The sequence below is a fragment of the Microchirus variegatus genome, assembly GCF_963457635.1.
Source record: "Microchirus variegatus genome assembly, chromosome: 11".
Taxonomy (NCBI): Eukaryota; Metazoa; Chordata; class Actinopteri; order Pleuronectiformes; family Soleidae; genus Microchirus; species Microchirus variegatus.
In genome coordinates, this window is record NC_139812.1 from 13,880,848 (window position 1) to 13,906,947 (window position 26,100).

The 26,100-nt window shown below is 41.0% G+C and overlaps 1 protein-coding gene across 1 annotated transcript in view; it reads right to left on the reverse strand.

Moving 5' to 3' along the window:
• Positions 1–26,100, reverse strand: part of cdh23 (cadherin-related 23) — a 149,187-nt gene that overhangs the window by 69,236 nt on the left and 53,851 nt on the right. Inside the window, exons 7-9 of the mRNA XM_083897799.1 lie at positions 15,703–15,897; positions 15,224–15,352; positions 12,221–12,299 (exon numbers count right to left, since the gene is read on the reverse strand). Of these exons, the coding sequence (XP_083753925.1) occupies positions 12,221–12,299; positions 15,224–15,352; positions 15,703–15,897 (403 nt within the window). The remainder of the gene's footprint in view (positions 1–12,220; positions 12,300–15,223; positions 15,353–15,702; positions 15,898–26,100) is intronic.

Consider the following 26,100-nt stretch of genomic DNA (forward strand, 5'->3'; position numbering starts at 1 on the left):
AGCAGCCCCTGTGCAATCTTTCGAGAGCATTCCACTTCATACATGTTGATGTTATCAGAGCAATCTGCTCAGCGAAAGACAAACAATGGAGCGAGCAGGACTGAATGAGAAATTTCCAGTCAGCCAAGTTCAACCGTGAGTCATTTTACCGTTTTGACCAGTTGACGTGATCGAAACCATTTGACCACAAGCAGGATAATCTCAGTAAGAGGAGGAGAAATCTCCGTCTATATACTGCAAAAAATGGATATACAGCATATAAATAGAATTCAACACTAGCATCATGTCAGTGGAAGTAGAGGGCACATTTCTTACAGGACACAAAAAAATGAAGTTCCTGCATAGATGATTACAAACTGACGCTGTTCAAAGCAGAAGAACCTTGACAATGTTTTAATGGAAGCACTTTTGCGGATTGTGAAATATGTCTAAATATTTTTTAAGTGTCTTTATCTATACACTGTATAGATGTCACAATATAAATAACATACACAGTGGATTTAAAAGGAAATTATATCAATGTAAAGTACATTAATGAGATATATGGGAACTACAAATGACATCCTCCCCATAGACTTTGGTTCAGCCTTGTAATTTATACATTTATATTATACATTAATTATACTTAGGCAACATTATATGCAGATTACACACACATCTGTTATAGGTAATGGAAGTATTAGGCTGAAAACATTTTAATGGCATTACTTTGGTGTTTTTATGCTTTTTCTAGTGTGACTTTTATGAATGAATGATGCATGTATGTGAGCAGTATGTAGTATCTGTCTTTTTCAGCCTTAAAAAGATGAACGTGAATGCAAATACTCATCAGATTTTCCTTTCTGCATTTGTGTGATTACTTTTGCTGATTTGACTTCCTGAGGCTGCACATCCAAATATACTAATGATATTAAGATATGAAGCATGAACATGTTTCTTGCATGTCGTCATTTATAGTACACGTAACAATATTTAAAGGGGGATAAAAAAGCTAATATGCATTAGTTGGTCCAACTATGATCTCAAGCTGCACTTTGGGGGATTATGAATCTCTCTCTTCTTGATAGGTTGAGGTTGAGACTTCAGAGAAACATGGTCAGATGAGCGGTTCACAGAGCACAATAGCTAGGGTCAACAGCTTAACCCATGCTTGTGTTCCCTGTTCCCCACTCACTGCTCTATTATTGCCCAGTACTGAGCCTGGAATAGAGAGGAGACAAGCTGCAGAACAAAGAGCACCAACGGGGAGTAGAGAAGAAGTAGCAGGCCAGCAGAGAGGGCACAGCTCTTGGGTAATTAGCCTGGATTGAGGGCAAAAGGTGGAAAGAGTGGAGGGAGGTAGGAACTGTAATGCTAGTGCTGATTGTATCAATTTTACATAATATTTTTATTGTGGGACTGATGAAATGCTGGAACTCAGTGAAAGATTACCGTTTAATCAAGATTTATCACTTTACAATAAAACTTGTTTGGTTCTCATAGATTTAGAATCAGCCTTTTTATGTGTGCAGCGCAATTCCTGTTTCAAGAAAATGCTCACTGGGCAGCCAAAGACACATCTTTTATATAGTGAATGCTGGAGTTACAGTTCAATTTCAATTTCAATTTTTGTATAGTGCCAATTCATAACACACATTATCTCAAGGCATTTTTCATAGTAAGACCTTACAATTATTATAGAGACCCAACAGGAACAAGCACTTCGCTTGCACTCTCACGATAAGATGTCACATGCTGGAATTGATTAATGACGTTGAAATGAAATTCTGATCACAACATTCCTGTTATTCTCAGTAGAGGGGCAAACTTGATGTTGATAATCATTTTTTGTTGGGGAGTAACCTGCATCGGGGGACCCTGACCCACTCAGTGTGGGCACCATGGCTCAAAAATTGGTTTATCAGCTTCAGTGCCCTCTGACTAGAATCCCAATCTAGTGCAACAGCCGCTCTTTAACCGGGCGACTTCATAGTCAACTTGCCAAGCAATGAGTACCAGCAGGCTGCTGGTGGTTATAATCTTTGTATGCATGTGGTAAAGGAACGCTGACTTTTCACTGCCACAGTTTACACTGACCAGTCTTCCACCTCCGCTCTGCCATATGTCGAGCTTCACCACAGAGACACAACGACTCGCAGGTTCCACCGAGAGGAGAAATATAATCACATTCTAATTGCTGATAGAGAGTGTTCTCCAGTGATCTACCAGAACACTGTGATTGGACCCCCAGGGGTAAGAACTGCTACATATACACTATGGTTTTTGCGTGTGTGTGTATGTGTTAATGTGTCAGAGTGCATTTGGCATGTGGTGATAACTAGCAGGGTTTGATTCTATGATGTAAGAGCCTCCAGGGGGATTAGCCATGCTCTCACATTACCAATAGTGCTGGACCAGAAAATGAGAAACCATGTCCTGATTTTGTCTACACACTGAAATATACACACACACACACACACACACACACACACACACACACACACACACACACACACACACACACACACACACACACACACACACACACACACACACACACACACACACACACACACACACACACACACACACACACACACACACACACACACACACACACACACACACACACACACACACACACACACACACACACACACACAAGGAAGTCAACACCTGAAAACAGTATCAAGTATCAAATGAATCCAAACTATTTGCCACTTAAAGCAGACCTAGACCGGAAGTTCCAATTAACGCTGTTTTTTAGTGTGTATCTACATCATTACCTTGTTTACGAAGCCCTGGAGTTTCGAAAAAAACATTGCTGAGAACGCTATGTTTTATTGTAATCTCGGGCTCAGCGAGATCACTGTAAAAACCGATCTGGTTACGTAAACAGCGGTTCACCTGAACAGCAGATCCTCCTGCTCCGGGCACTAGTCTGGGTACATCCGGTTGCGTACAACCGCAGAAGAAGAATAACGTCCGTTGTGGAGGTGTTTCACGAGCGACAGTGTCTTCTGACTCTGGGTCTGACTCCGGGTCAAAGTCATAAAAGGGACTGCGGCGGTGAGTCGTGACAAAGCTATTTTTAAACATTGTTAAAACAATGTTTTGATAATGAGTAGCAGTGCATCCACCATTCCAGAGGGGAAAGCTACGCTTCTGAGAGCTGGTGTGCTGAATATGTCACTTCCGGGTATTGGCCAATCACAAGACATTTGGGAAGGCTCTACCCTGGCTGGCCAATCACAACACACTCTGTCTTCTGGGTGTGAGAGTTCAGTCTGAAATATTGCGGCTGAGGAACAGCATTAGAAAAGAGGGATTTCTATAGGCTCGTTTACAGCAACTAGGAGGTTTTTGACCATAAAAACAAGTTAATGTATGTAAGTAGACCTCCATAACTAACATATATGTGCAACAAGACCACTCAATGTGAGCTTTAAAGAAATCTCCCCATTACCAAAGCAAGAGGAGAAACACAGCACATTTTAAATCGTCTAATGACAAATTCTGAATCGTTGAAGTGAAGGCGCATTCACAGCAGCCGCTTCCACACTGAGATTCCCTCGTCTTACACAGAGCAAAATGGCACGTTCAGAGATGGAGAAAGAAAATAGCGAGGCAAGAAATGGGAGAGAATGCCGAGTCGCAGAAGTGGGGACTGCCCAACAGAACAGGAGAAATACAGACTATGAACAGCTGAGCACAATCACATGTGCAACAAGTAGATAAACAATGACTACAACTGAAGAACAACTGAAGCAGGAGTTCTCCAAGTGTAATCAGCATGTCTAAGCTAGTGACAACTGTTTTCTCCAGTTTGTGACAACACCATGGGTGTGCTGGAACATTCTAGTAATGTGATATGGCATCCAGCCAGAGCCCACAGTCTTAGGGCTAAGATTTCTTGTACTTTGATAAATGTACAAAAATTAGTGTCACTTTCAAGGATTACGCCTACGGGCAAACCGTGCTGCTGCTGATGGTGGTGGTGGTTAAGTTATTGTTGGCGCACTTTCTCCTAAACCCAAATGAAAAGCTTCACACACGTACACCGACTTGTGGGTGCACATACTCATCAGTGAATTGACACACACCCTTTGGTGTGTGACAGCTACCAGTGCATGTGTATATGTTTGTGTGTGATGTGGAGTTATAATGGCCCTGGGGGAGTCTTGCTATTGGCAGACGCAGTGCATTTCATGAATACTCAATGAACTAGTTTCCTGTGAGTTTTTTTTTTTCCTGATAAAAAGGTTTGAGGACAAACATGTTAAGATAATACACGGCAGATGAAAGCCACTTTCTTTTTGCCCAGGTAGCAAACAGCTTGATTTCGTTAGTTAGATGCATTTCCACTGTTAAGGGGAAGGTTTCTTGTCTCAGCTTTGACGATCAGCTGCTTCAGCCGCATCGCGAGGAGTTTCATTTACTCAGCTCCACCATATTTCTGTAAGTCTCTCGACTCTGTCTTGTGACAAAAGATGCTTTATGTTTTCAAAAGCAAGAAGCATCACCTTCAAGATCAGTGCAATATTTTGCTGAGAAATTCCATTTTTCCCCTCATTGAAGTCACAATAAATAACACTGCCCTGGTTGTATAACAGGCGTTGTAGCCAGCGCTAACTATATTCAGCTCTGAGACTGTTTTAAATACTCTGACCTCAACGACATAAGGCTGGGGCCACACTGCTCTGATAATCTGCACACCTGTGAGTCGACCTCTTTCAACTGCCATGAAAACTACAATATTTCATTATGCCTTTGTAAATGCCAGGACCATAACCCTTCAAACATTTCTCAATTAGCTTTGTTGGGGGGAAAAAAAGTGTTGTGTTTGTGAGATATTTGCCAGATATAGACATGAAACCGTAGTGGAAGATCATTTTCACTGTCAATTACACACGGCTCGCACAAAAAAAACAGACGAGAACTAATTTCCTACAAGCAGTGTGGCTGCTCTAATCAGTTATCATAAGTGCCTAAGTGAAAAGCAAGAAGTTATACAATGCACACCCACTGCTAACACAGCCGGTGTGGCCGGAGCCTAGCGTCTGGAGAGAATGTAGTATTAACAAAGGGCAGCAGGTATAATACACTTCATTTTATTGTAAGAATAGTAGAGTAATACACTTTTATTCAGACTAAAATTATATTATATCAGGACAGTGAAAAATGTCCCCTGGTCTGTGATTCTCCCCCAGGTTCCCACCCTCTAAGTCGTCAGCCAAAAGAACCACCGAGTGTTTCTCACACATTTTGATCACACATTGGGTCAGAAAAGCTAACATCGCAAATTCTCTCTAAAACAGCATCAAACAGAAATATATATACAGTGTATCTTTATATATATATATATATATATATACATACTTTTGGCCACAATGCTTCTCAATAAATAATCTCTTATCTTTCTCCGAGTTCTGCTCCATATTTTACTGTTCTCGTTTGAAGTGAACTGACCTACAGATTCCTGAGAGCCACTATGTTGACTCATCGTGTGAGATTTTCTGTCTCGGTCTCTGTAAGACACTGTACAATGTGTACACAACAGCAGCTGCCTGGGAGACAGCAGCTGAGGAAATTGCTTTTGACATCTGGAAATGTGCTTGTTCAGAAGCAGATAGTTAAGGATAAAATTTCTCTAAGCCAGCAGCATCCCCCACATCCCACAAATAAACGGAAATAAAGGAGAACCTCATCTCACCAACAGATAAAAGTGAGGACATCGAACCAAAGTACAATAGAGGGTTGTAACTGAACCTCGGTTTGTACCACATGGTCTTTTCTTCAGTGCCGTTTGAGTTACTGGAAATGTGGATTTATAATATCCAGTCTTACAGTATACTTTATGATAAATGCATATAACTGTGGGGCATTAGCTGGCTAAACAAATCAATTTTCATTTAAAATAAGATCAAAAGAAGGAATATGACCAAGACCTACATCACAGTGCACAAGGTCTGGACAAGAGAACACAAATACTCAACTCAACTAGTGCTTGGTTTGTGTTGTGATCAGTGTCCCGCAGAATGAATCTGCCTTCGCTGAGAGATTACATAGCAACGGATTGCCGAGAGCCTCAGACCGTCTAATTGAAAACCCAGAGAAATCACAGCAACATGGCAGTCACAATAAGAGTTCCCCACGGAATAACAGGTGTTAGCCTTGTCCATTTTACAGCATGCCTGCTAAAACAAGTTAGGGAGCAGAAGTGTGGAATCAAGGCATCAGGGTGTAGCCGCACTGAAGGATAAAGATATGTTTGACAAGAGAAAATAATCTCCTTACGACTTATCAGTTTATCCAGACTGGAACCTCTCTGACCAGTATGCTGGAGGGAGACTGGAAGCTGGGGCCAATTGTCCCTGTCTGCCCCTCTGACCCACTGCAGTGGGCAGGGTTGTCTGTCTCACTTGTGTGGTAGTGATAGATGAGGTTTTCCTATGCTTCCACAAAGGCCAATAAAGTCAGAGAATGCCTGTGGCGACACTGGGTCTTTTTTCATTGCAGTATGTGGTCTCAATCTGCAGCCTCTTCAAAACACAGCAGGAGTATTCATTAAATACAGTAGGGAAATGAATGTATCATCTTTTATCAATTTAGACAATTATTCTGCTCGAGTTGCTGCAAATTAGAATCCAATGTATGTGGGTCGATTCTTTGAGGCGCTTTCCGTACAGTGAGGAGACGCAATGAGTAAAGAATCATTTAAAAGGGAAAGGAAAAAATAAAGATGAAAAAGGGCTCACAATGGGATTAGTTGTGCTTGCGTGAAAAAAAAGAGATAGAAACAAGCACACAGATAACCACGAGGCTGACATGAAAGGCTTTGGAGAGGTCTTTTTATTTAGTGAGTTTTCTGCTTGCCCTCACACTATTACGACAGCACAGTGAAGAGGCCACAAACTTTAAACAAGGGCTTAGCTCTTATCCTGATAGACAACAATACTTGCAATGGATGAGAATTGTTGGCCTGTAACTTCAGATAGTCCAACAGATAACTTCTACAAGATAAAGGTGACCAAATAAAAGGTATTTTCACATTTTTAAGAACCATACTATCTAGTTTTCTTTCCGTTTTCTGTTAATTTGGGGGTGATTTATCCATATAGTATGTACAGTACATTATGTGCACAGACAATCATCTTATCCATTGGTTTTTGAAATAACTTTTGTCAAAGTATTTGTTCCAGTTGTAAGAATGTTTCCTTAATCTCAGGTGAGCTGGGAATTGCCCTCAAATAAATAAGAATTATCTTTCAGAAATATGGCAGGCCATTCCATTATGCAGTCGGATGTATGTTCAGTGACATCACGGCATGGATGACTTGAAATTTCCTTAGTTTTAATGAAAACAAAAGTGAGGTTATACTGTACGGCACAGGCAGCACCTCCACCAACCCCCCGTTGATCTTGGTCCTTTTACAACAAACCCATGATTAGAAACCTGGGGTTAGTAATGGATTTTCGGTTTGATACGCAGATTAGCTGTGTTATAAAAAAAAAAACAGCTTCTTTCAATTAAGGCAAATAGCCAAGGTTAAATCGATTCTGCAGAGGCATGACCTTGAAAAACCTCATATATGCCTTCATTACTACACGACTGGATTACTGTAACAGTCTTCATGTTGGGGTTTCCATCGCTCGCCTTCTGCTTGTTCAGGATGCTGCTGCGCATCTTTTGTCAAGCACTCACAGACATCAAACATATCTCTCCAATTCTGGCTTCCCTCCACTGGCTCAGTACACCACAGGTTATTATTGTTTGTGTACAAGGGTCTGAATGGACTTGCTTCGCCTTACTTGAGCTTTACACTCCTTCACAGTCCCTAAGATCAGCTCATCAGCTGCCCGTGGTCGTCCCTAAAACAAGGCTGACGCTCAATGGTGAGCAGCTCCCACACTGTAGAATGGGTTGCCGTTTCACATTAGGCAGGCCTCATCACTTCCTGCTTTTAAGTCTCTCTTAAAAACCCATCTCTTTGCTTTGGCATTCCACTCAGTGTGAGCTTGTGCTGTGTGTGCATGTATATGTTTATGCCTCTCACCCGTTATGTGTGTTCTGCTTTGTTAGTGTTTTTAAAATGTTTGCCGTATCACTGCCCATGCACATATGTTATGTAAATGTGCTTTATAATTAAATTGGATAGGATTGGATATAAGAACTGGGGTCAAGATAGAGATCGTGTTGGTGTAAGACAACAACGTTGATGGGGGGAAAAAGACATTTAATATTTTCAACTGGCATCGTAGCAACCACTGAAACAGTAGTAAGTACACAGATATTTGATATGCCCACCATATGGTTGCTGCTCAAAAGAGATACCTGAACACCTGGCAAATTCTTCTGCTGTCTTCCCTGCTTGTCAATTACCAGCATAAGTTTTTTTTCAAATAGGAATTAAATGCACAATTTGAAAAAGGCATCACCTGATATAATACTGCCAATAACTAAACCAGACTGACTCACAAATGACTGAAGACAAAAAACATGGTCTTTATTAGCCGAGTTCAGGGAAAGTGTGATTGGAGAGAGAGCTAGGTAACAGCAGTTCTTTCCAGGGCTTCTTCTACATCACTTATCTGATCAGTGGTAATTTGTCCCTGACTTTTTGCAGCTTCCCCAAATAAAAGGCTTGCATAAATTATTAACGCATTAATAAAAAAAGAACTTCTCAGACCCATGATTTCATTTTAGTCCAGCAGACGTCTCAGCAGTTCAATGCATACCAACATGATTACTGGTGGATTAAAGATGTAGTGACTATTATTCTCCATCTTGTTTTCTTAAATGTTTTTTACAAACACACACCACATGGTTAATGGTGCTTTTAAACTTTAGGCTTTGATAATTAAAATATAAATCACAATTGAAATGTGCAGTTGTCGACACCGTTGAGCATTAAGCTAATGCAGATGGTGGATGTCACTGTTTCACACAAAAAAAGGGACTATAAGGAGAAAATATAGCAGCATCTACAATGAGTTTAAAGTCATTAAATTAATTTCACCTCACAAATGTTTCTGTTTAGCTCAACAGCTACTGAATGTGTGGAGTTCAAATCCTGTTTTCTCCACAATCAGGTAAGAGTAGTGGAATTAGAGAAAACACTGAGCTGTAGTGGGTTTATAATGAGAGTAGAATAGGTCAGAGGTAGAATAAAAGAAACAACGTCAATCCCCGTGGACAAGGAACACAACATCAGAGACACCCTGGATTCTCCATCATCATAACAAATATCAACAACAGCAACACTAGAGGCAGAGCTCTGCTGTGATGTTATCTCTAGTACACATCAAATCCCAGATCTGCCCTCTCATTGGAGGAGCGAGAAGAAATCCTCATCTCCAATCCCACAATCATTAGCATAAATCACAGCTGCAATTAAAACCTCGTTTATCTTAATTACTGAACTAATGAGACGAGTCCCGCAGGAGTGAGCCGTGATCTCCGAGGACACTTGGGGCGAAGAGCAGGGAGGCATGAGAGGCACTGTGCAGAGTCGTACCTAAGTCTGCCAACAAGAATGCCCTCGCGCTAATCTGACTGCAGCAGCAAGAACATGTGTACACAGATAGGGAGACACTGTACATATGTGACGGTACACAGGAACCCATACACACACACACAGACGCCCAAATGCATCATCTGACAACCTTACCCTCCCACCTTTATCTCCTGGCACTGCATCACCCTTCAACTTCAATTATCTATAAAACTTATAATGATTTTATCAAGCCTACAGGCTTCATCTCCATAAGGGCTTAGTGCGGTGCTATAACTCTTGATTTTGCATCGAATGGGAATACATCGCACCACCTAATTAATGTCTTTTTAATGCTCTTCTCCTCTAGAGCTTAACTCAGCCCTTCAACTTTGCTACAAAACACAACACACACAACATAACATGTGGCAGCGCACATAAGTAAGACTGAGTAGGTGTGTGCACTGAATGGGAGCAGAGTGTTTATGGTTAGCACCATGAAAAAAACAGGATTGGCTACCGAGTGACTGTCCTGACTGGGCAACAATGAAGTGCACACATGCATAAAAGCGTGCAGCACTCACAAATAATACATGGCTACACACACACACAAACACACACACACACGGGGTCAAATTCCTTACTTCAGCGGTGAGGTCAGACAGTGACTCAGCAGATGGCATAACAATGAATATCTTTATCACCCAAAAATTCCCATGGTGCACCAGACTTATCAAACAGTGCCAGCCCGTATCAGCCAGCTGGCAACACTGGAGGCACCAATGTTCTTCCATCCTGGCCGTCCAGGGTTCGACAGAGGGCACGCAGAGTTTAAAGGATACAGTCTGCACATGGCTACAGTATAATCCTCCCAACGGGGGAGGATTTGACGACATCGATCACATGTTTCAGTCCTGAAGGATCTTTTAGGGATTGTTCGTCTTTTAGGATTGATTGTGGCAAAAAAATAAAAATACAAACACCTATGGTGCATGGACTGTGCATTTCATGTGTAATAGGACTATAGACTTCCCCAGGAGCGATAAGCCAAAGCTACATCAGGGGAAAACTGGAGAAACTTGTTAAAAAGATTCATCTCATTATTTGTAGACCAAAGACAAACAAGACATTCTCATTAAATAGTAAATATAAGGTAAACATGAGGTATGTTTTTTTTTAATTTATGAAATACAAAAACACATTGTGTCACACTGCCTATTTACTGCATTTACCCAGGGTGATTTGAATTTAATCAGGTGGAGGCGACAATGACATAATCATTGGGGTCATTTGTTTGACAAGTAAATGTGAAAAAAAAGGCAAAAAAACAAACAAACAGATGTTTGGCTGGAAAATATTAGTTCCAGAATATATCCAGGAAAATAAAATGATGATTCACTTGCATCCATTTCATGCTCTGACCTTTGCCTGCAAAAAATATATTTAACTGGAAAAGCACTCGGAGAGCGCAGACCTCCGCCAAGGCAGCTCAGCCCCCCAACCCGCACAGATCACGCCCACAATTTAATCACTTGTTCCCACTGCGGACATTTCCTGAAAATTTCATCCAAATCCGTCCGTGACTTTTCGAATTATGTTGCTAACTAACAGACAGACAGTGCTGCCTTGGTGGAGGTCTGCGCTCTCCGAGTGCTTTTCTAGTTGTGATATGCTTACTCCATGACAAACCAACTCTGAAGAAAGTATTGCCACACTATTACCATGTTGTAACCATGTTACCATGCTGTACGGTAATGTAAAGCTTTACCAAACATTTTGTGGATGCCTCAAACTTGCAGAATTTGATTATTTTTTGAAGCAGTGACGTGGAAAGGAAGTTCAGTTCAGATTCTCAGATCAAGGGAAGCTTGAGAAAAGAGTAACTCCATTGCAAACGCACTAAATCTTCAACCAGTAACGTTATTCAAAGGTCATGAGTACAACGACACTTGCTGTTTTTTCCCACCGAACATACTTGCTGTTACTAAATTCTTCAACTTGTAGACTTAACACATTTTGGAACCGTTTCTGTATTTGCACACCCATCACAGAGATATGGCTACAACAAGACTAAGACAAAATCTAACTTTGAGCTTCTTGTTTGTCCACCAAGTTTCATGGAAATCTGTTCAAGTGAGTTTTTAAGATATGGCCCTGGCAGACAGACAGACAAAGTAACTGGCAGGCACATACATCTCATCCTTGGCAGAGGTAAGAACACTCAGTTTAAGAGTATTTAAGCAGGATCACTGCCACAGCCTTATCAGCGTCATGCAAACTGTAGCTTTCTTTCAAGTTCAACTTTTAAGCAGAATCACGCTAACTATGGTTTGGCCCAGTGTGGTGGTCATTATCGCTAATATTAACTCTCAGCCCACTCCGCCCGACCTGACACATGACAAAAATAATCAAAACAACACACGTAGGCAATGAATTGTGAGAAAATCGTGCGATCACCCTCTTCTGCCAAGGATTAAATTCGTCATTCTGACAAATTATAATCCCCTTTTTGATGTCGCGAGCCAACTTGTGAATGATAACGTAAACCGAAGGCTGACAAACGCTGCAAACTGTGATTAATAAGTGCTTACAGGTGGGCCTATTCTCCAATTCTGAGGTGCTGCTCTGTGCTGTTATTGATTGTTGTGCTTGATGAGACTTGTCTATTATTGCTGTGGGATTATGATAAGAAGTGATCGATTGCCCTCTCTGTGCTGTGGATGTCGGACTGATTATGTGACTCAGACCTGAGATGATGGTGTAGCCGATGCCTCGTGGTCGGCCAAGATCCTGGTCAATGGCTGTTATCTTCCGCACTTCATATCCCTGCAGACACACACACAAACACACTACATTAGATAAATGCAGTCTTCACGGGCACATTTTTTTAGCTTTTTTGTTTAATCTGACAGTGACAAGCAACCCACGATTAACCCTTTTTTGTAAGATTACGTACATGGCTTTGATCATATTAAAAACACAACAAAAAAAAAAACATTGTTTTTGTCAAGCTGTCCATTTATAAATTGGAGACATAATTTCCCAAATCAGATTATTACCATTATCCAGTGATTTCTCCCACGATCGAAACCTAAACACATTTTTAAACATACGACTACATTTCCACACTGGAAAACAAAATGAAAACCACATCACAGCAGGCAAATCAAGGGGCTCTATTTCCATTATAGATTGTATTATAATTTCATTGGGGGTTTATTTCTCCTTTCATTGTTTGAAAAATCTCCCACTGTGCCAACGAGGCTCCCACATGACACAACCACAGTATGACAGAAGAGGGGGGGGGGACATTAGAAGCAAAAGAAAGCTATTAGGAAACTCTTTGATCCACTGAGCTTTTTCAGCCTCCGCGCCTCAATCAGACACACTGGTGATACTTAAAAACCCCTGTGCTGCAGTGAGGGATGGAGAGACCACTACTCCTGATCACTCCCCCTCTTTAGCTCTCTCACACTCTCACACCCAAGCAAGGAACCTCCCATTGATCCTGCAAATTGTGTCTGAGGCATCTTTATGCTCCATTTCTGCCAAAGCATCTCTTGTCATTGACCAATTACAGGAGAATCAATTACAAGCCTTTTAGTGAGACTGATTCATACCAATCACAAGCTGAGCGGGAACACACAAACACACACACACACACACACACACACACACACATACACAAAATATTTAGGGACAGACTAAGAGAGAAATGAGGGACAGAGCAAGTGAATGAGGTGAAGTGATGCTGAAGTGATGGGAGCAATACTTTCAAGCTGTCCACACGAGTGGAATATGTTCAATCAACCTTCACTGATACAATCCTCATCCTGCAAATACACACAGTAACACACGCACACACGCGCACACATGCCCGGTGCATCCAGAGACGCCTCTTCATCCTTTATTTCGCGCTGTACAGTGCATTACTCCACAGCCCATTCTCCCTTTCACTCTTTCCCCTCATTGATTTGACAGCCAAATTGTGTTTGTCCAAGAAGGAGCTTAAACGTCAGCCCAAGCAGCATGGCTTCACAGCTATAACAGCTGCCCTGTGATTTCAACTAAAAATATATTTTTCTTCTACTCCTTTGCTTTGTCAAGTTTTTCTGCGGATGACGGGTTGATCAGCTGGAGAAAAAGGGAAAGACAGAGCCAAAGAAACAAACAGAACCTAAGAGAGACAGAAGAAGATAAGGGGTGTATATATATATATATATATTGGTATACACTGTACGCGAGTGAGTGTGTTTTGCACACATATACCTTTGAAAAATGACCTATGACAGGGATCCAAGTTTTATATCCCTGTACATATAAATGTCATGGTCCTCCAGAACTGTTGACACTCGTTCTGTCACTGTACACCCTCACCTTATCACCACCAAACACTGCCTAATGGAGTTGACACATGCACATTCGAATAACACATGAGGGTATTGTAAGTGTGTGAGTAAGTGTGTGTGTGTGAGTGTGTGGTGGCACTGCTCTGCACCTCACTTTAAGCTCTGTATCTGTTGTGGGGTCAAAGGGGCTTAGCGACAGATTTTGCCTGCCATGACCTCTTCTTACATGATCAGATTACACACTGTCCCCCCTAGATTAGAAGCAAGCGCTGCAACACTCCAAAGCAGAATAGCTGAGGCTTAACACTGCTTAGCCTCTGCAAGAAACCAATATCAACTCTGTGATCCAACAAAACGGCGCACTCCCCCCCCTCCCTCATGCCTTGCCTATTGTTTCGTCTTCTAACTTTACACTTAGCTTCTTCCTCTCTCATGTTGTCTCCTAGTCATTTCACCCCTACATCCTTTACCACCCCCCGCCCCCACCACCACCACCAATCCCCCCCCCCCCCCTCTGTTGTGACCTTCCTGGTGACAGTTGATGAATCAGAGAGTCAGGGAGACACCAGGCGTTGACTCCGTCACGCCCCGTTAATATGCATGCAAATGTAGCACTTGACATTTCTACTATGGCGCGTGCAAGCCGGGAACGAGGGATGTGCAGGGTGTTTGACGCGGTGGTGGAGAGGGTTGAGGAAAGGAAGGGGGGGGGGGGGGCGTGGGACAGAGCGGGAGAGAGAGAGAGAGACAGGGGGGAAAAAAAAGGGCAGACAGTTGTATGCATCTGTGTGTAATTCCCTCACCATGAGGGGAAACATCAATAGCTGGACCATTAACCACCTAGGAACTGAGTTCCTGGGTGAGGGGATTAAACTTCCTGGTGTGCAGGAAAACAGTGATAGACGACTTTACAAACTGTCTTTGTTCATGCTCACTGCTTAAAACATCATGTGTTCATACTTTCACACACTTTCACCACTACAAGACGGAGCACGGTGAGATCAATCCTGTAGGCCTAGTGACCTTTGCTAGAGGCCTCACATCCCTGAAGTGAAGTATAAATCTCCCACAGTAATTACAGTCTCAAACACCTGCAGTGCTGTATGGAGGGGCCCTGAGGCTAAGACCGGGGGGGTGTAGGTTCCTCCGAGGGGAGGGGGGAAGACTAAGGACGGAAAATAAAAGGTGAGACACCCAGCCCTCATCTTAACTCGGGCCTCATTTTTGGAACCATATTTCTCAAGCACATGCTTCAAACATCTCCTGCATAATCAAAGAGGATTTGAACAATGAGCTCAAAGATTAGAGGAAGCAGAAAAGAATGGGTTAGAGAAGAATGTACAGAGATTACATATATTCATGTAAAAGCTGCGGTAAAATCACAGAAGCTTTAATACTGACCAAGGGAACATCCTCTTCTATGTTGGTACTGTAGGGAAGATTGGTGAAAATGGGGTCCATGTCCTGGACATCAGTAATTGTGATGGCCAAGTTGGCGAGCCGGGACAGAGGTCTTAGTTTGTCTTGATCCTGACGGAAACACAGAAAAGTCAGTGCTTCCCACTTAATTAGACTCCATCTGTCGTGTCAAATGTGTGTGTGATGCAAGTGCAGTTCAGGTCAATGTGGACTGATTATTGTGAGTGCTCTGCAAACATGTACACAGCATGCACCTGTGCACAATATAATGGCAGGTACACAGAGGTCAGATGTTAAGGCTGGATCTTACAATAATTTTGGATTATTGTGAAACTGTGGCAGGGCAAATGAGACTGTGGTTAGTTGCAATCATATTGGTTATTAATTAGGGAATAAAGCAAAACAACAGAATACGGGGATGGACGTGCACTAATGATAATTTGTGATTTGTATGCTCTCACCGTGGCATTGACTGTGAGCTGATAGGCTGAGGTTGTTTCATAGTCCAGAGGTCGGGAGACGGTGACGGTGCCTCGGGCCCCATCAATGGAGAAGAAGGGAGAAGGCGGCTGGAAGGAGAAGAGTACGCTGCCTCCTGTGCCCTGGTCTGGGTCTGTGGCGTTGACCGTGAACACCGATTTGCCAACAGATGTGTTCTGAAAAGCACATTCAAGAAAACACACAGAGACAGTGTTGACATTGGGAAGGCAAGAGTCAGGAAGACATTATCCAAGTGCATGATTGATTAATACTGTTAGATTTTCTTTGTTCATTATTAGAGTCACAAGTGTTTCACATGAAAACGAATGACTAATGATGATGATGATAATAACGCTTACTACAAGTACAGACTGAACATTGTGACTTTATATAGTTAACATAGAAGCCTGACAAGACCAATTTGTGATTTTATGTCATTATAATTTCTGAAAAATAGTATAGAGTGCACATGTTCATCCCCACAAAGTATATAAATACGACTTTGGATAATCTATTTTGGAAATATTTGATCATTCCTAACTGGTTGATTTTTTTGGTTGTTAATTTGGTCAATACTGTTAAGCTTCAGTCTTGCTCGTGTAAAAAGCTGAAAAACACTCCCACTGTGCCATCCAAGTGGCTCGGATGTTTAGCAACAAAATGTAAGGGCCCTAGATTTTGGGAAGTTAAGACCTATCATATTTCAAGAAAAATATTGTCACACTTTGTTAAATGTAAATTGGAACATTGCCTTTTTTGGCTACTCCAAACCAATGTCTTGGTCATGATCAGTGTTGAGTGATAAAAGATTGGAAATGTCCAGGTATATGACTGCACATGGTCTCTATTCTGTCCCTGTCTTTGTCGCTCACTCATGCACTGACTTGTGCTCATTGTTTTTTTTTTTTTCTTCCCTTTTTTACGTGGGGGAAGGTGGTGGTGGGGTCACTGGGTCTTGAGCCAAAAATAAAGTGACACGGTATAAGAGAGCAGTTGACCCTCAACAGCCTGTGTGTGTGTAAACATGCTGGTTCTTGTGATTCGTCTTGTCTACTTATGTCACAGTGAGACTCTCGAAGACTGTCTGGCTTTGTGTGAATATTTTGACAGTATAAACAAGTGGGATGAGACAGTGTGTGTGGGTGTGTAAGCAAACAAAATGCATATGTGTGTGCGACACGCGTCAACGCAAAGAGCACCACACTAAAACTAACTGCGTTTGTTTATATTACACATGATTGCCACACAAACTGTACACTATATACTCCTCTCGTTCTACCTGCTTCTGACACTGCCCACTCCCTCCAAACTCCATCTCTCCTAACTGTCGCTGATTGGTCTCTATACATGCATGAGTGGCTCTGGAAACTGGTCCGTCTAACCAGATTAAACCAGACTGCCACATGGGAGGTGAGAGACATTAGGAGAGACATTTAAGTGGTTTAGCTGCTGGAGCAGACACAGAGAGCAACAGATATCACAGGGTTCTGTTTCTGGACCATGCTATTGGAGCACCCACTGTGTCATCTAACGCAGACATGGTCAGAGTCTGAGGCTCATGGTATTATGTGGTGTTATTTTTAGATAATGCCAAAAAATCCAATCAGATCAAGGGAAACCTTCAAAATTCCAAACCCCCTTCTGAAGTGAAGTGATGTCTTTTTAATAATGATAAATTTAAATGTGAGACATTTGAGTGGAAATCTATAAGCTACATTTCACTGATATACAATATTTATGATGCTTGTCGAGTTGTTTAATTATGAGAGAACTGGGGGATCCACAGCCTGCAGCGTGGCTTTGGAGAACAGGCACAAATGACATGACTTTAAAATACAGAAAATCTAACTCCATTTAAATTCATGACATTTTTTTTTTGCTTATGTTTGTTGTGATGCATCTTCTTTTTTTTTCTTCCCTACAGCATGCTGCTATCTATCTTTCTGCACAGTTAGCCTGTGAGACAATGACTCATTAACATGACCCAAAATCAAACCACACTCTTGTCCATATACGTAGCATACAACAGTGCCACAATGTTCAAAAGCAGATTTAGGCATTGACAGTTCAAAGCTTTTGCTGAGAGGCAAAGATGACCAACTCTAACAGGAAGATGCGTTAGTGAGCCAGAGGTTCCTCAGAGGTTAGAGACTTGGATATTTGAGCTGCTATTACTCTCTGGAGGCACTTCAGGAATCACAGCACAACCATTACCCATTCACCGTATTCATTCAGATTTTTCGTATTTTCCCCTTCTTCCCCTTGAATGTCAGACTGTTCTGGTGTATTGTAATACAAAGAGAAAACAATAAAGCAAACTATCAAAACAGCCTAGGATCATTGGGTCCTCCTGATGAATTTCTCTGCATTACTGAAAACTTCCCCCATAGGGAGTCACACAGCCTGTCTGATAATATGCTCACTGCTGCCCTTAATCAAAAGGGTAAAGAGCCATCAGACATTGTCTTCTGGTTGGTCGTTTTTTTTGTACCTTTCTCAACAGTCTCACTATCAAGCCATTGATAAAGGCATTGATTGAACACGTGTTGCCCATTACATCAATGTCAATGTGTGTGGCCAGGCGTAAAATGCTAGGCAGCGAGTCTTTCTGTTTTAATAGCCTATAACCATAAGACCGTCCAATCACTTCTCCATAAACAAGCAGCATAATAAACAACGCCCAGCTCGGACGGACCAGACCATTGGCTGCTTAATTCCACAGGATTCTGGTTGAGATTCACCGTACGTGTCCCTTCTGAAATTCAACAGCCAGTTTTGTGAGTCATATTCCTGCACGTTTGCCCTCATAGAGCTTTTTAGCTTTTGGATAAACGGAGGCTATTTCCATTGGCAAGTGGAATGTTAAGTGGTGAGATGGTTGGAGAGGAATGAAAGGAGTTTCCCCGCTGTGTCTTATCTGAAGTACACTGCAGGAATTGCCCTCTTCTCCCTCTGAGAGGGGAGAAGGATCTTCTTATTCAAGGAGATGAGGATTGTCATAGTGTATTGTACAGAGAGAGAGAGCGAGATAAGAGCACACTGTGTTGTGGCAGACAATTCACACTACATGCATAAGAATTATTTGCAGTTCAATTAATAACTGCCATGTGTAATATCTAATGTATTATATTTTTGCAAACATGTTATTTCTGAATTGAAATAAATTAATACTAAACTTAATTATTAATCGTTTAACTTGGTATTCAGGCGCTTGGCTATTAAATGTGTGTTTTTTACTTGCTTATTATGTATGTATATATTGTGCCCAGTAAATGATTACAAATCATCTGTGAGAATTCAGTAGACTGAACATAAATTACAGGCACACAATGGTGTAAACAATGTCCAAAGGTTTACAGAAACAGAGCAAGAAACACCTGAAAGCTCTGCAGTCCAACGGCTCTGGTTTTGTGAGCATGTAAGTCAGCACCGCTAAGCCGATTCTTGTATTTCTGTGGCCAGGTGCTTCTGATGATGTGTACCTGTAATACACTTTGAAGTACTGGCATGCGATCACAGGGAATATCTCATCCGAGAGATTGGGAAAAAAACATTGTGAACACATCCACTTTAAATATAGGACTTTCCCCATCACGATGCACTGACGGTTAAAGAAATCCAAGGCTTTTATCAGAGAAAACTTATTGTTGTCTGGGACATCCAAGTAAAACATCAGGAACAGAGTCTACTGGGAGCTAACAGCAGTTAGCATTTGGAAAAGTGATCATTATTTTGCAGGCTCTAGCAGGCACATTGCCGTCATATATAACATGTATCCACTGGACAGATAAATCCTCTAAGGCTGGAAGATTGTGTAGGACTCTGTGCTGCACTGTGGAGCCAAGAATAGAACTTTTCGCAGAATTCGCAAACTTCCGGTTTTCGGATACCTTTGCCCTCGCCAGCACTCTTGCGTGTTTTACGGACAAAGTGGAGCTCCGTGAGACAACAATTCCAGGAATTTAGCGCATTGTGACGTCCCAGTGAGCGCAGAAGTCAACATCGTGTGTTTTATCTCCTGTACTTAGACTGAGGAGGATCACAAAAACATGAGTGAGTCATCTTTTATGACACTTTGGCGACTGGTAGGGCCTCCAGAGTACCAAATATAAGGATTTAAATGATTAAAAATTTGATTTTTAAGTATACTTCACTTTTGAATTCAGTTTGGACATCAAATTAAAACCAATCTTCCGTATGTAGAGTGAAGAAATGTTTTTTCATAGTCTTCATATAACAATGTAAATATGAACCAGGTGTAACTGTTGTCCTGTCAACCCTCTGTGTGTGTGTGTTGGGTTGAAGGGAAAAATACTTCAAAACCTGCCTTTGCATTGGCATCTAGTCCACAAAAAAAAATTGTTTCTTGTCTGCATGATCAGAAAATGATCAAATATGACTGAAATTCAGCATTTGAAGTGGTTAAAAGTGGCTTTAAGATTTCACTGAGGTTTACATGGATGTGATTCCAATAAATAATGGAAGAAATGTGAAGCTCACCTGGTGAGTCGATAAAATAATCATACTGCATTGCTACAAATACCAGTTCACAGTGTTTCGTGAAGTCCAATGACATGAAAATGGTAGCAAAGAAATCCTCAGTAGATCTCTAATATAGCTATGTGCTGAGGTACCATAAATTAATTGCTAAATTTCCCAGGAGAACAGTGGGCACTGTAAAAAAAAAAGAAAAAGAACAAAGTCTAGAAGAACCATGATCCTTCAAAGAGTTGGCACTTCAGCCAAACTCAGTAAATGGCCAAGAAGGACATCAGTCAGGCAGGTGACCAATAACCCAGCAGCCACTGCAGCAGACAATCTGAGTTTCACTGCAGAGATGGCAGAGGTCGTCAGAGGGACATGTATCTATGCAGCAGTGAAAACAGCTGGAGACAAATTAAGACAATAATGCTTTCAGTCCTACATGACACAGCTGGATGGATTAGCTGAAAGAGGTGCCAAAGCAGACCAGCAAACTATAGCCTCAGCTAGTCCAACTCAGTTATAAATAAAGAAAGAAAGGGTCTGAACACTTACAGATAATATGAAGTTGAGAATTTTAAATATGTCATGATGTGTGTAGTTAAAATATGTGGAAGTAATATTTAAAATAACTAATGAATTATTGCCTCACAGTCAAACTACAGGATGTTTGGTCACAATCTTCCCTTCTGTTTCTGAGGCACAATCATGAATAATAGCTGGGAAAGTGTGAACGTGGAGTGCTGTCACTCATAGACAAAATGTTATATAATCAATTGTTGAATTCTAACAAAAATGTATTTGCCCACATGAATGAAATTCCCCAAAATAAATCCTGCACTGCTCATTTAAGAGAGAGCAATAAAGAGACAGACCTGAAACCTGGGAAACACAAATTTCCCAGGTACAGCTGACATCTGAATCCAGAATGAAAGATTACATCGCAAAAGCTGTGCAGGCACAAAAGAGCGATGATGTGAATAAAAGGACAAATAACATAAAAACAAGTGGCAATGAAAATGAGAAAAACAGAGACCGAGAGAAAGACAGAAAGAAGGCAGCGAGAGCTCAGTTATGAACAGATGAATGTGAAATCCCGTTACTAACAGCAATGACACATCTCTAATAAAGAAGGGACTCCCAAGCTTTTAACTGTGCCTCCTGTGCATTGTGAAGTTTACCGTCTCTGCTGCATGGGTTGAAGGCAACATTTGAGTTCCTTTCCCCTGTGGGCCAAATTTCAGGTTCAAAGTGTAATAAATTCCAGTGGTAAAACATCAGCTGTGCCCTCTGAAGAATCTCTTAAGAGATTCCACAATATCGCCAGTAAATAGACCTTTGATGATGCTGCCTTTGCTTGTTTATACTAAATCCACCGAGCTGGCGTACGGCCACATTTGTGCACGATGAAGCCTTTTGAGGCCTAATTCATTCAGACTGCACTGTGAAGGCATATTATAATTTTCCGATGCACAAGCTAAAAGCCCCAAATGAGTGTATGATTTGTTTGAAAGAAAAAAAAAGAGCAAATCACTGAAATACAGCTTTTACAATGGGGAAGTAAGTATAGTGTGAGTAAAAGCATTGTGCAATAAAACAGCAAGAAAAAGACACTAATTGTGTTCCATGTGTTTTTTTTTTTTAAATGTTCTGATTAAGAAGTTACAAACATATTGTAAACCTCTCGTACTGGCAGCAGTCGTGTTGAAACCAGACGACAAAAGTAATACCTGCACTTTCCCCACTCCAGGGAAATGTAGATTAGCCTCCATCAACTACGACATTTATGCGATAATGCTTGTGTTATTCGAACGGCACGGAGAATAAACATTATTCCATTACAGCCGATTCGTTTTCTTCTATTCATCGAAGTCCTGATAATGGGTAGATGCACATTTTTGATCATCTATGACAAAGTTAATTAATTTCTTAAAAGGCATTATGACATAAGAAGCTGCACTGTTCTGATTATAATATAATCAGAACAGTGCAGCTGCTTATGTCATGTTATGTCAACAACATGCCTATCTACTGAACGGATTTGGTCCTTAATCTAAGATTTTACGACAATTTAGGATGTTGCTTTGTTAAATACTGTTTGTTGGGCGTATGAAAATTCACACTTAATAGATTACACTTATTAGGGTAAACTGTATCAAATTCCATCAACAAATGTGGACAGTGTTGTTTTCGTCAACAATGACAACATCTTTTCATTGACGCCACTTTTTTTCATGACGATAACGAGACGGTGACGAGATAAACATGGCTCTTTGACGACTTATGCTGCGTTCCAGAGCCCATCCAAACCAGTTGGACGTGGGACTTCTCCTACCTCCAACGAGAAAAAGTGGAATACCTGTCAAAGTGGGACCTCCTACTCGCGAAGTCGGGGCTGATCGACCTACCCTGACTTCACCAAAATGACAACGGAGAATAATGGCGGCTCCCATGGAGTCACATGAATAGGCTATAAACTTTAGTTTTCTGTGTTTAGAGTAGTTTTAGACACAGCAACTTTATCACAACTTGTTTTTCATGTTATGGCGTGAAATTATGTTGTTGCTGTTATCTGTTAGCATGAAGATATGTAGGGCTACGGTAAAAGTATACTCATGATGTTATATGTATCGCTTTTATACGGCTCGCTTGTGTATGCAAGTAGAATGAACTGCCAGTCTGAAGACGTATCTGCATTTAAGGGGTGTCCCATTTCTAAGTGACAAAATAACCCTCTCCACTTGGTTGGAATTGGCCCTTAATCTAAAATGGTTGTCAAAAGCAACACTGACTGTAGACAAAGAGCCTGAAGGAACACCTCACCTCATAATCCCTACACCAGTGATGTCATGTCAAAGTAAACTCACTAATTTTGATGAAAGGGAATCTCACATATAGATTTCTGAATTTCAATCTGATCACAAATCTTAAAATATAAACAGATAATTGATCGAACCCCTCCAAAAAAAATAATACTTCATTTGTAACTGCCAAGCAACATTTGAAGGTGGTCTGAGATAAATGAGGTCTAATGTGGTCTACTCAGATCTTGCCAGTGCCAAAATAAAAACAACAATGAGCTCATCAGTTATTTTCCAATAGTTAAATCTTATATCATGTTATGTATTGATTCACTCTTCTCTGTCACTCACACGACACACCAACAACAGTCACATTATGTACCAGACTATGCAGGATACATTTTAATTCCAGATACTGAGATCTCTCATGGGCAGTTGTTGACACCAAGTATGTACCAAGGCCTGTGTCCCACCTGGTAAAGGCCATACCAAACCCACAGACTTTTGAGTAAATGCTGCGCTCTTTGTCACTTTGTCAGAAATGTTAAAGAAGTGGTGATTTGCAAGGGGCAGCGTAGGGGCTTTGAAACCCTGCCGCTCACAGCTCCAGAGGTCCAGCTGTTCACTACAATACAGCCATGATTACACCTACACTGCTTGCAAGGTTCTCAGTCCCTCCCAGGCTGTCTGGTCTCCGCTTCCAGCCCAGCAGGTATGTGATTGTACCAGGCTTCACTCACCCTTTCACTTCCTGCCTCTCACAGCCTACATACAGCAGAGCACCTTATCATACTGCCACTGGGCATTGTTCTGACCTTAACAAAAGGGAACGTATTACAAATGAAGAAATAGTGAAGGAAACACTTGAGGAAACGGGTATAGAGGGAAAATGTTTCAAATTAGCAAGTAAATATATAGCATATATTATCTCAAGGCACTTTACATGATAAGCTTAAGACCTTAAAATTATTATTATTATTATAGAGAACAGGAACATTGGAGAAAAAAAAACAACTCCAGTAACACTTCGATTAGGGAACATAATATTGACCATTAACTAGGTGGTTACTAACATAATAGTAGCCCTTTATTAGTAAATATTAAGCACGTGTTAACACCTTATGTAAGAAAAATCTGGGACGTCACAATGCGGCAAGTTCCTGGAATTGTAGTCTTGCAGAGCTTCACTTTGTCAGTAAAACACGCAAGAGTGAGACGGTAAAGGTATCCGAAAACCGGAAGTTCGCAAAGTCTGCGAAAAGTTCTATTCTTGGCTCCACAGTGCAGCACAGAGTTCTACACAAACGTCCAGCCTCAGATGTAATGTAAACATCTTAATTCATGTCGTAGTAGAGGTAGAATAAGATTTTGTAGAATAAGGTGTTAATATGTGCTGAATGATTACTAATAAAGGGCTAGTATGCTACTATGCTAGTTAATGGTGAATATGTGTTCCCTAATATAAAGTGCTGCCAAAACTCCCTTTTACCAGGATGATCTGACGGTCATCTGGCTCAATCATTGGGGCAGGAAAGAGGTAACAGGTGTATTTCAAGAATGAATAACGTTCATAAAAATGATCATCAATAATTATTCACTGTTGGGGCCACAGTAGCTCAGTGGTAGAGCGAGTCTTCTTTCAACTTGATGTGCTCTTGGACAAGACACTTAACCCCACGTTGCTCCTGATGACATGAAAGTGTGAGTGAATAGGTGTGAATGGCAAAAATGTAGTGTAAAGCAGTTCTGAGTGGCCATCAAGACTAGAAAAGTGCTATAAAAACAAAACACCAGTTATCATTTACTGCTTAGTCAAAGCTAACCGTTCCAATGGTGACTTTTTTACAAAGACAAAAATATCTATCACAAATATGAGAAAGATTCGAATCACTAACCTGTGGTAATCTGAATGAATTAATAGGTTGTACTTTCAGGTGAAACTGCATGGTTTGTTCAGTGTGTTAAAAGATGAGTTTCACTCTGTTTGGTCACATTTGAGCAGATATTAATTTGCAAATATGGACGGTGTTGCACAAAGAACCGAGTTGGACATTCACATTTGAAACACATGGTTTGTCTTGTTACCTTGAGAAAGCGTGGGACATGATAAAAACACACCAAGATGTACTGTAAACCTGCTGCAGTTTTAGTTTATGTAAATTAAATATAAAATGAATTATTTTTTAATTCACCAGTTTCATTGTTATGTTTGTTTGTCCAAATGTACTTATTTTAATTGTATGCTCTAATAATGTATGTTCTAACAGAACATTAATTACTTTCTGGAAATGAATGGCTACACACCTATTGTATATATTATATAATAATACCTGTAATAATATACCTGTACACAGCATATCTATACGTAGATGAGTGATGATTTCAGTGTGCAGCTTTGGGAGAGAGATGCTGAAGCAGGTGAATCATGGGAACAGTTAAATTAATCATAGAGGTGACACACAAAGCCATTTTTCACATTTGAAATTAGCTTATCAATAATTCACTAGTATTGAAACAAGACTAAGTGTCCTTCATCTGCAAGGCTCCAACAGTAAAGGGGGAAATTATTAGAAAGGTGATTTATACTGTTCGAAAAAAGTCAAAGTGTAGTTTGGCCTAAATGAACATGAGTATAGCGTGCATGGGATTTCTTTAGCTTTTGTGGGAAGTTTGCAATATGTAAGGACAAAGGCTTCAGGACAGGCTGGATATTACTAGATGTTATAACTACTACTCATAAAATGATGTGCCTGTCATTCCAATTCTACTTATGGCAACAGAAACATGGGTGGCAGAGAGCCACATTCATCTTCTCTGAACTAGTGATATTGCTGTCGACACACCGGGGCTGAGAAAGAGGCATGAAACCCACCTCATAAAGGCCCTCAATCTTTACATCCCCTGTGGTAAAGCCTAGGTAGCTGATGCCATCATTGCAAACCTGATTGTTGAGTGGAATCTTGAGCTCAGTTTGAGCGAAGAGACAGGCTGCCTGTGAGTGACAACACGCAATCTGTTGATAGGGTCTCCTTATCAGCAGTTTAACTCCAATTGCAGGAATGATGCATTCTTGAAAGAGAGATTGCACTTCAGGAG